The sequence below is a fragment of the Mizuhopecten yessoensis genome, unplaced genomic scaffold (assembly GCF_002113885.1).
Source record: "Mizuhopecten yessoensis strain PY_sf001 unplaced genomic scaffold, ASM211388v2 scaffold2995, whole genome shotgun sequence".
Taxonomy (NCBI): domain Eukaryota; kingdom Metazoa; phylum Mollusca; class Bivalvia; order Pectinida; family Pectinidae; genus Mizuhopecten; species Mizuhopecten yessoensis.
This window is the reverse complement of record NW_018404823.1, coordinates 478,219-490,320: the sequence shown is the minus strand read 5'-3', so window position 1 is coordinate 490,320 and position 12,102 is coordinate 478,219. Positions and strand designations below refer to the sequence as shown.

At 37.2% G+C, this 12,102-nt stretch overlaps 1 protein-coding gene across 1 annotated transcript in view; it reads left to right on the top strand.

The window, feature by feature from the left end:
- The window catches only part of LOC110446786, a 93,560-nt gene that overhangs the window by 39,916 nt on the left and 41,542 nt on the right, over positions 1 to 12,102 (top strand). The window contains exons 15-27 of the mRNA XM_021492104.1: positions 118 to 325; positions 946 to 1,052; positions 1,948 to 2,164; positions 2,662 to 2,823; positions 4,177 to 4,427; positions 4,986 to 5,196; positions 5,705 to 5,820; positions 6,070 to 6,274; positions 7,549 to 7,695; positions 8,193 to 8,419; positions 9,423 to 9,624; positions 10,621 to 10,736; positions 11,291 to 11,519. Of these exons, the coding sequence (XP_021347779.1) occupies positions 118 to 325; positions 946 to 1,052; positions 1,948 to 2,164; positions 2,662 to 2,823; positions 4,177 to 4,427; positions 4,986 to 5,196; positions 5,705 to 5,820; positions 6,070 to 6,274; positions 7,549 to 7,695; positions 8,193 to 8,419; positions 9,423 to 9,624; positions 10,621 to 10,736; positions 11,291 to 11,519 (2,398 nt within the window). The remainder of the gene's footprint in view (positions 1 to 117; positions 326 to 945; positions 1,053 to 1,947; positions 2,165 to 2,661; positions 2,824 to 4,176; positions 4,428 to 4,985; positions 5,197 to 5,704; positions 5,821 to 6,069; positions 6,275 to 7,548; positions 7,696 to 8,192; positions 8,420 to 9,422; positions 9,625 to 10,620; positions 10,737 to 11,290; positions 11,520 to 12,102) is intronic.

Genomic DNA, 12,102 nt, shown 5'->3' with positions numbered 1-12,102 from the left:
CCTTTGACCACTTGGTCGGGGTAGGGAACATATGTATATGAGCTCTGCTCACTTTGTCACTAACTGAGTATCATGATGTGAATTTTTTCATACACAGTCTTGTTTCTCAATTCCCAGGTCAACATTGAAGTGAGAAATCAGTTTAACCAAACATCAATACTAGTACATGTGGTTGTGGATGAGAAGAACGATCAACCCGTCTTTGCTGGTCCAGTTTATGTGGCCAGTATCTCAGAGAAAACTCCTGTTGGTGACTTCTTCTTACAGACTACAGCTCAAGATGCAGACATCTTACCTATCAACAACCAGCTCACCTTCTCTTTAGGTCAGTCTCGTGCCCAAGTTTGGCGACTGGTGATGTAGTCATTCTATCAAGTTTTGAAACAATATCATGCTATTTAGATAGTGAAATATAGTGCTCAAACTTGAAAAAACAATTTCTACTTTTAATCCTCACCATTTTATTTGGAGGGATAAGGTGGGGGCATATAATCTTATCCATGTCTGTCCCTGGCAACTTCATTTCTTAATGGGTTTTGTAAGGGACTTGGATAAAATTTGTACAGAAGTCAAGCTTGTCTGAGAATCCCTGGACTTATTTTGTATTTAAGAGTTACAATAAAGGCCAAGATCATCATTTTTTTTCTAGACGTTTTTTCCAAAAACATTAACTCAAATTTACCTGGGAGCAAACATATTCATTTTTACATCTTTTTTTCCAAAAAGAGAACTTTTTTGAAATTTTTTAATGGTTCTGTATTGTTATTACAGCAAAGCATCCCTTTTTGTATCAGGGTAATTCCATTTGTATAATTTGTGTCAATAAAACCATTAATTAGTGAAAAAAACCATCAGGCAATATTTCATGTTACTATTTTAATGGCCAAATCTGTAATCAAACCAATAACATATTTACTGTACCTTCTCATTGCTGTATTTGTACAGACCTTGGTGACGTAGACGGGTTTGCTATTACAACAGACACAGGTATGGTCAGTACCACCAGGGTGTTCAACGCTTCAAAACAGTCTACCTATACATTCAAAGTAAAGGTAGGTAACTCATGGTTATTAGCAGAGGTTTACAGATGACATTGATAGAATACGCTTACATAACCTGTCTTTTCTTGTCAAGATTTGGGTATATTAGTAGAATTCATTGCCAGGTGTAGTATATGAATGATTTATGTCAGATGCCCTTAGAGAAACATAATTGTAAATTAGTGACACAGTGTGTTTCAAAAAGCTTTTTTTTTTGCAAAGATTATATAATATGCTAGTGTCAAAAAGATTTTTTTGTAAGTAAAAATTGTATCTAAGGAACTTTACTACTGGGACTTAGTGTATGTCTTGTCAAGGATACAATTTCAAGTGGAGCCACACAAGGTGCTGGTTTTCCATGATAAAGATTCTTCTTTTGTTGTTTAACCCTTTCGCCCCTATGTAACTTTTGTAGACTCTACCATGCATTGATCTGGATGAGTCCATTATGGTCTACAGTGGTGAAAGGGTTAAAGTTGATCATGACATGAACTGGTTGACTTGTAGTTACTCCATCATATGTTTTGTCTAGTGCCTGTGTCGCAATATCTTATTTAGTTACCATGATTGGATTCCATTTTGTACCATACTTTAACCCTTTCTCCCCTATGTCACTTTAGTAGACTCTACCATGCATTGATATGGATGTCCATTTTGTCTACATTGGTGAAAGGGTTAAGTCTATTTAGGTATAAAATACAGGTAAAAAATACATGTTTAACTATCCATGTTAATAGATTTATTAATTCAATTAAAGCACTTTTATTTTTGGTATAGTTGCTTTATAAGAATTACACTTACATGATAAAAATGTAAATACTTGCATTGAAAACCAGCTAAGGTGAAACTGATTGTCTCCCCTTGGTATAAAATATCTAACAATAAAATGATAATTTTTCATGTCCAGGTGGAGGACCCCCAAGGTCTTAGTGACGAGAGGCCAGTGGTGGTGGACATACAGGATGAGAATGACCCTCCACAGTGTGACACCCTGGTGGTCAATGTACCTGTTAGTCTTATCACACCGCCTGGCACCTTGGTCGGGGCGGTCAACTGCTGGGACGGAGACATCCTGGCCGATAATAAAAAGCTTGTCTATGTACTAAGTGGATCCCTAAATTCTTGTGAGTGGAATCTCGTTTCTGTGTGATTGATATCCGGTAAAAAAATCACTACCTCCTCGCTTAGAATACACCTTGCTAAAAGTTAGTAAAACCATGTGTTGACCTAATCCGACAGGATAATTGTGTGTTTGCCATATTGCCATATTTTCCATTTTGATATGCTGTTAAATCTTCAAAGTAAATACTTCACACTGATAATTGGGTGAAAATTGGTTTTAGCAATGAAAGACACAGATTTCTGGTATATATACCCCCGGTAGTAGATTCTGCACAGAAAACATAGCAAAATAGCAAAGATTTTCCCTTAAACCAGAGGACAAACCCGGAACACAATTACACTTTTTTTTTTCATCTGTAAAGTATTTACAATTGTAAGTTACCAAAATAAAATTCAAATCAGCTATGTGTGAAAATTATCTTTAATGATTCAATGGCAAACAATATTGTTGTGCGTAGGAATATTACGGTTTGACATTAATGATCCTGATTTTCTGCAGATTTCGTTGTTCGTGACAACGGCTCAATCGAGCTAAGCCAAAGCTTGCCCCGCACTTCCACCACAACATACCAAATGACCCTGAAAGTGTATGACCAGTTTATGATCAACAACAACACCCAGACTGGACATCTGACCATTGCCCTCACTGTTACAGTTGACAGTAAGTTAATAATGTATATAGTGACCACTCTGATTGCACCTTTGATCTTTTACTCTCACCGTTCCAATGAAACTGTATATAATGTCTAGTGACCACCCAGACTGACCATTGCTCTCACCGTTACAGTAAACTGTAAGTATATAATGTCTAGTGACCACCCAGACTGACCATTGCCCTCACTGTAACAGTTAACTGTAAGTATGTAATGTAGCTAGTGATCACTCAGAATGGACATCTGACCATTGCCCTCACTGTTACAGTTAACTGTAAGTATATAAATGTCAAGTGACCACTCAGAATAGACATCTGACCTTTGCTCTCAGGGCTAAAGTTAGCAATAAGTATATCGTGTTTGTAGTGACCATTTTTGGTAAACTTAATAGTAAGTATGTCTTGTCTATATAGTGACCACTTTTAGTGACCACTCAGCTATCAGATAGCTAGGACACCTAACCATTGCTGTCACTGTTACAGTTAGCAGAAAGTGTAGTATGTCTGTAGGGACAACTTTTAGGGTTGGCATGTTTTTTATTAGCAAGTTGATACAGTTTAACCTTTAAATAAATATTTCTGAACTACTTTTCAAAAACAAGTGTGTGTTAAAAATTGCATATATACGTCATGTATGTTGGAGTTCCATTGATTGTTAAGAAATGGATATGATCGTCAACACAAACAAGCGCAGATGACCTGTCATTAAACAGGAACAATTCATTGTACTGTACCACTAAACTCGTTTTACCACCAAAATGTCCTTGAACGGAAGGTGGCAGTATATCAGGGTTATGCTGTATAACAGACTGTCACAAATTATTGTTTGGGAGTTAAACATCTAATAGTTTTTTGGCCAGACATGTTTTGTAATATTTGTTCTATTCCTGCCATGAAACACATTATGTAGTCTTCTCGTCATATATATACGGATCCCAAACATTTATTGTGTTATCATTATTCAGATATTTCCTTGGCTGAAAAATCGATACTTTGTATCTATGTCGGAAAATCATTGAATAATTGCTTAAAAACATCAATGGAAAGGATTTTGGATGTGCCCTAAATTTGGTAATTCTAAGTCTTAAAATTGGCTTTTTTTCCTTGACTCATGTATATTAGATTAGCTGCAGAAACTAATTTTAGTTATAAGTTGTAAGGCATTGTGAAGGACTTAATCACATGATTCTGAATTAAAGCTTCTTTTTTTATGTGGTTACAACATTTCTACTCTGAAATAATGAATTGTAATCAAAGTTCTGGCAGGGAATCAAAAACTAGTTTGTATTTAAAGTAAAATCCATTAATACTGTAAAAACACTGATCTATGTATACAATCTCACTTCTAATCTTCATCCCCAGTCAACATCCCTCCTGTATGTGACCGTATCCTCACCACGGCAACACTGCAGGAGATGGACGCCCAGGGCACCTGTGTTGGCCAGGAAGTGATCTGTGAAGACCCCACAGGGGGCAGCATCACCGTTCTGTCTTCCCAGGGGACGGGTCTCGATGTGGCCGAGATCAAGAGCCGAGCGAGTGGCAGTACAAGTGTACTGCCACTTAATGTCTGCACTAGGTCTACCATCAAAAATCGTATTCAGAACTTCACAGTAAGTTTGTACTTATATAAATTTAATATATTTGACACAAATTATTAAACAAGCTATTTCAACTTATATTCATCACTCTTGTTGGCCCGGATGTTAGCGCACGGGGGTCTTAATGTAGGATGAAATCAGATTACCCGGAAAACCCCACGTGGTCCAGCAGGTGACCCCATACCTTTTCATGTCTGATCATGAAATCAAACCTCGGCCTCCTTAGTGTAAGGCAAGTCCACCATCCACTGCGCAACCTAACCATTAAGTTTGTACTAAGTGCCAAACTTAGTGTGTTGGTATGTTTCTAATGTAGCTAGGGCAGAAAATACTTAATTTAGGAATTCACAATAAAGTTTGTTTTCTGTCTAGCTGCTGTATATTACATTCCTATATTTGGGGACACATTACGAATATGTCAATTCAGGATATCTTAAAAGTACTATGTGGAAAAATAGATTTTGGAAAACCCTTTGTTGGAGTTTAAGTCTACTTCAGAAATTATGGCAATAAGATGACAGAGGATTATACATGTATGTACATGTAAAGCCGTATTTATGTAATCTGTAGGTGTCTGCCATAGTCAGCAATGGTTTTGGTACTCAGACCATTACCTGGAAATTCCAAGTTGAGGATGTGAATGAGCCACCATTTTTCCTGAATTCCCTGTTCAACATGACCATATCGGAGAGCTCCGTGGTTGGTACGACTATACTCATCCTCGAGAAAGGCGACCCAGACGTTGACACAATGTTCAAAGACATCACTGTCACTTACGATGGTAGGTATAGTGGGTTCAAGTGGAATTTGGGAGACAGATTTATATTAACAGTGCATTTGGTTCAGATTCATTTTGTTAATTACTATAATTTACTTGATTTATTGTAAGGACAGTTGGTACCTCCTCACCCTTGAGGAAGGGGACCATTGGACTGTCACAATGTACAGAGTGTTACAGTCAATATTTATGATAAGTACAAAAGGGTACAAGTTGAATCATTCTCAGGGAGATATAAAAGCCTTAAATGAAATCAGACGTATATAATTTATTTAAAGGTTCTCTCTAAAACTTATTTTTTCAGTCCTGAATTTACTTTTGCATACTCATCTTGCCATTCAGGAACTTGTTTTCACTAAGCTTTTGGCAGTCATAAAACCCCCAGATATTTTGAGCCAAATGGGTATTATATGATTTTGATTTAAATTATTGTGCAAACTATTGCCCAGGTTTCTCCTCGTCTAAGTTCAAAATACATTCTAAATATCTTACATTACTCCAATTGTTTCAGTAATCAATACCCCAGACAATGTAGCAGTGCCGATTAGCTTCCTGTTGGACTGTTGTTTCCTCGTCACGGGTAAACTCAACGCTACAGAGCAAGACCTTTACCAATTCAATGTCACAGTAAGTATACTATTAAAGATATCTTCATCCCTAGGCAGGGCATGCTCTTTGTACTTCAGGTATCTTTTGAAAATTGCACATTGATCTGATGACGGCCCACCTAGTGGGCTAAAACTTGTAAACTGGATTAAATTTGCCAAGACTCCCCATTCCATGTTGTCTAGTCATCTCTTCTTTGAATTTCCATTACTTTTATGGCTGGACTAGTAAATTCCATTTGAAGAATCCATCATTCTGTTTAATTTATAGCTCACAGATGGGGGAGGGCTGTCACAGTCCAGGATTGTATCGGTTTGGATTGCTGACAACAATGAGGCTCCAGTGTGCTCCCCAACGATTCTGACAGAATCTATTTCCCTCCTGGTCCAAGTGAATGAGGTCATTGTTCAACTCAGTTGCCATGATTATGACAAAGATCCCAACAACAGAGAATTGGTCTATCAATCTAATACAGGTAAGTTGTTAATGTTTCTAATAGCTTTTTCTGCTTAGAAATATGTGTCTTACTTCTCATTTCATTAAAATTAGTGACAGGTGTTAGAAATGAGGATATCTATTTTATTTTAATTTTTTATGAATGTTGATGTTTTTCTCAATGTGAAAATCTTCATTGTAATTCCCTTTGGTTTCACTGGCTTTATTTGAGCTAGTTTTAGTTGTTTGGCAAACATTGCTTGGCTGACACCACCAGCCAGTAAAATTGAGTCTGATAATTTTTAGCAGTAAATTAAAGCAGGTTCAGCATATGACATATTGTCATATCACCATTTGAAGAAACTGATCATAGAGATACTGTCAGACAGCATTTGTTTTTATTGCTGAGGTAACAGAACAGTTGTTTCATGCATTATTCAAGTACAGTCAAAACTATCCCCCCCCCCCCTTCTTACCTAAAGGCCATGGGACAAAGTGCATCTAGTTCCTCCCAATAGCTTAAGGAAATCTTTTGTCCCCTGGGATTCTTTTAAACATGTTTTTACTTTGGAAAATTAACTTGATAACCATTACTTCCCATGGAGTTGTTATAACTTTTTTCTTTTTCTTTTCAGTACAAATATTTTATTCCCCCTGCCATTTTTTTCATATATATGTATATACATATACTGCTTCGAAGCAGATATATATATATACATATATAAATATTTTGATAGGGGATGCCTGGGTTGGGGAGCCCTGGAGTCAGCCCCTGAACAATATGGTGTCCTCACACAGGAGGGTTCTCATTCAACATCCAACATTCAAACTATAAATAAATAAATAGGAAGGGCAACGGGAAAATAAAATATTTGCAAATAGAGTACAGGACAATAACACAAAACATACTTCTTTCACACCCTAACAAATTCCATATACAACATAATATTACAAACAAGGATAAACATATAGCACGTATACACAAAAAACATAATACACATACAAATACACCCACATATATACTCATACACACATACATATATACATTAGACAGACAGACAGACAGACAAATCAGACATACACACCGACAGACACACACACACACAGACAGTACATACATATATGTATACATTGAGACAGACTTACATACATTGAATCAGATGCATCCTTATGCAGGCATAATTTCAAGCAGTTGAGAAACAATAATAAAAAATATAAACTTATTTTAGTAAGGAGAAATACTTGTTGACATTCCCTTGTGTTTGTTACAAACTTGTTTTGCTGTATAATTCTGTACATGTTGTTTGCTTGCAGATTACTTTAATGTGTCGAGCCAGGGCGAGCTGATGATCAGGAGGTCCCTGGATAGGTTTGTTCCACGTTACACAGTGCTGGTCAATGTCATGGACAGAGGCACACCTCCACTGTCCACCTCAGTGACCGTCACTGTCAATGTCGACAGTAAGTACATTGACAATATAAGGGTTCATGTATTTACAAGTTTAGGTTATACAACACACATATAAGTAATCATTAGAATAATATGTTTCGGTGTTCTTGCTCTGATAGCAATACTATTGAATGCAGAATGTTTTGTTTTCTCCATGTTTGAACAAAATATGCTGATGTGTGTTTTGCAGTATATTCATTTACAGTACCTCCAGTACTTTGGCTCACACTTGAAAATATGATATAGGATAGATTCAACTTTTACCACAAGTTGAATACCCATCATCAGAAATTAGTGGCGTTTATATATACCACTCACATGGTAAAAATTCAGTCAGTACGTCTATTAGCCGTATTAATCGTCGTACGAAAATTGATATTAATCGTCAACCAGTGGATGACATTTTGCATATCTGAAGATAATTTCATAAGATGCAATCCTTATTTATCACGCGATTTTACTATACCTCAAATCAAACATATATGTCTTTTTTGTATTTTGATTTCAGTTGCTATTAAAGCCGTTTGCCAACCAGCAGTACAGTACCCAAATGTCTGGGTCAAAGATCAATGTGTTACCTTGACGATGAACTGTGTTGACCCCACCTTGCCAGGGCAGACATCACATCTAACCTACACAGAGAGTGGAAACTATACAAATGGCTTCACACAGGTCCAGTCACCTAAGGGACAGTATCAGCTATGTTACAACCTTGTCCAGAGTGGCAGCTTTGGGGTAGGTCGTCCTGTGGTACACTGACTTACAAGGCTAGTCTAATCAAAGGTTTACTGTACATGCTGTATAGGTACTTTACCATCAATAGAAGAAACGGTACGTTTGTAGATCCAAATTTAGATACTAAATGTCCAAAAGAATAAATAACAATCCTCGGGAAAACAATGTGACTTTTTATGTGGAAATATACGGTTTACATATTCTGCAGAAAAAGATAGAGCAGGGCACTTATTGAAGGAGGGGAGTCTTACTATGGTAAATACCATAATTATCTCATAAAACGTTTCAGTAATAAAAAATATAAGTTCATCCACATAGTTTTGGGGGGGAACAAAATTCAAACTATGTCAAGAATAGTCGAAACATGAATTAATGGGTTATGAATTATTCAGTTCTGAGTATAAACTTCTAGAAAATTAGTTTTATTTTCTTGATGTAGATTGCTGTGACATTCCTCATATTGGAGCACATTTAATTTCATATAGTATATTATGTTTTCTATACTTATTCCCAAGAATATTAATTGTGTTCTCTCCTCCATATAAGTGACTCTTTTAGATGATTGTTTAATTCATTATGTGAACAATTTTAATACACAAACTATTTAATCAAGTTTACAAAAAAAAATTTTTCAAGAATTCTGTACATGACATCATCAAAAAATCTCAGACACTGGTTGAATAACTAAATGCTTATTCTTAAGTAATAGTGTCCGTCGTTAAAAATAATTCTGGGCATTGTAATTAACTTTTAATGCTTTTGGATGATAAAAATGCTCATACCGCTCATCCACTTCTCTTATTTTGCAATAATTGGCAGTTTTAACTTATGTAATGTACTAAAGCCATTACTTCCTTCTCGTGATGGCAGTACAATATGTGGTCAAAACGTGTTGCATCATTGGATATAAGGTCACCATCATTCAGTGTTTGATTATAATATTTCAAATACAAAAAAAATCTGACATCAGAGTAATTAGATGATGTTTTTTTTTCCTTTTCAGTTGACATTGTCAGTGTTTAATGGTTTGGCCTACTACATGTACCACCAACCATTGGATGTGAAGTACGAACAATCCAACCCAGTCTTTGACCAATCCACTTACTATGTTAGCGTCCCAGAAACCTTGACAGCTGGACTTCCCGTTACTACAGTAACCGCCACTACTGTCTCACTCAGGGGTTCCATAGTGTATTCTATTACAGGTTTGTGTCATCCGATCATACGTTTTAAATTCTTGTTCAAGCATTGATCCTTTTGTTTGATAAAGTATTCGTTAGCACAATTAGTTTTGTTTTGATAAATGATATGCATATTCCTGTTTCCAAAGGATTTCAGTTCAGAAGATTATGGAAATGAGGAGAATGTTAATATTAAACCAGAACCTAGACATAATCTGGCACTTACCTGTATAAACCAAACCAGTACATTAAAAGTCACACTAGATCCATTTCTATGTAAATTGAACCTTTGTAAATAAACAAATCCATCTAACCCAAACAATACTTTCAGTGCGGTGGTATTAGTACATGTAGTTTGTTCGTGTGTACCGCAATATCATTTTGGTCCATGACATTTTTACCTGTTGGCCTGCAAATGCAAATTTACCGATGATTGTTTCATACTAACATTTCTTTTAAATTTTCAAAATTATATGCCTCAGTTTTTGCCGCCATATTTGAAATTGCTATCCCGTTATTAGGTGATAGGGTGATATAAATTAAACAGGTGCAATAATTTCCTAATTTCGAGTACCATATATTTGGAAACTTTGGCCCAGTCATATGTTCACCCTTAATCACCAGCAAAATCCATTGTAACCCAGTGTTACATTTGCCCTGCATATGCAATTTGGTATTCAGTGTTTTAGCTGAATTCACCTTCATTACAAAGTATGGAGGTTAAATGGGACAAACATTCCCCTGTATACAGTAATATTGCTTGCTGAGAAAAGTTTAAACATATAAACATTATGGTAAGGAACCATTGTCTATTTTATAAGGGAAAAGATTTCTGAGTTTAACGTTTGTCGCAGTTAGCTAACAGTTTACATATAAAGAGATTCAAATTGCAATATCCTTCTGCTTTCAATAGAATACTTGAACACCTGGTAATCTTACTTAAATAATCCTGGATCCTCTCAAGGTTCAGTTCAGCAGGTTTTATTCTACCCTAAAGCACTATTTTGTGTTTTTATTCAGGTGGGTCCTGGGCGAATGTGACCAGTATCTTCCTTCTCGATGCTTCGACTGGCGCCATCTCCTCCCTTGTGGGAATGCGGGGTTACACAGCACAGACCATCACTTTGGACGTACAGGTCAGTCTCCAGCTCAAACAGATACCAATCAAAAACAGACTTTTGATTGTACCAACAGGACTATGGCAAATCAGGTTTGCTTTGTTGATTTACAAAAAGTCATCCCCCCCCCAAACTCAAACTCTCATGGGCTCTGGATCAATAGTTCTAGGAATACTGGGTATTCAACAAATGAAAGGTTAATCAATCACGTTTTGGTAAGTGGAACAGCTCAAGCAATGCTAGTGTCTCGGATAGTAGGTGATAGAAAGGAAAAAAAGATATATCATTTAATTAGTTAAAAAAACGGCTAAACATTGAAAGCAAAGCCATCTGCATTTTCAATAGAAATAAACAAAGAAACTATATGTAACATACACATAGTTTAGGCCTATACCCTATACATGTGTTATGTTCCTGAATTTGTATCATAAAAGATGGAAAGGAAATGTAGGGCTCTCTAAATATTAACTTATTTTTTCTATTCCGTCATTATATTTGATAAACAAATTTTCATAGAATCCAAATTCAAAAGTTGCACAATGAATTTACCTATAAGAACTTTTCGTCTGTAGGCGTTGAATGACTTCTCCTTGTTGCGGTCGACTGTGAAGGTTGAGGTTTCAATATCTGACATCAACGAGGTACCAAGCTGTATGTATCGGGACGGTGTCGTGGGAAACAGTGTGTTGGTGGGTGTAGATGATCCAGTGGGAACATCTGTGTTAAAAATACAGTGTATAGACCTTGACATCATACCAGAAAACAGGCAGCTCTCGGCAGTGCTCAGCTTCACCCCTTCAGGTAAGCTCTCAGTAGTGCTCAGCTACACTTCCTCAGGTAAGCTCTCGGCAGTGCTCAGCTACTCTCCCTCAGGTAAGCTGTCGACAGTGCTCAGCTACTCTCCCTCAGGTAAGCTCTCGGTAGTGCTCAGCTACTCTCCCTCAGGTAAGCTCTCAGCAGTGCTCAGCTACTCTCCCTCAGGTAAGCTCTCAGTAGTGCTCAGCTACACTTCCTCAGGTAAGCTCTCGGCAGTGCTCAGCTACTCTCCATCAGGTAAGCTCTCAGCAGTGCTCAGCTACTCTCCCTCAGGTAAGCTCTCAGCAGTGCTCAGCTACACTCCCTCAGGTAAGCTCTCGGCAGTGCTCAGTTTACTCTTCCTCAGGTAAGCTCTTGGCAGTGCTCAGCTACACTCCCTCAGGCAAGTTTCTTGATGTGCTCAGCTACACTCCCTCAGGTAAGCTCTCGGCAGTGCTCAGTTTCCTCTTCCTCAGGTAAGCTCTTGGCAGTGCTCAGCTACACTCCCTCAGGCAAGTTTCTTGATGTGCTCAGCTACACTCCCTCAGGTAAGCTCTCGGCAGTGCTCAGCTACACTTCCTCAGGCAAG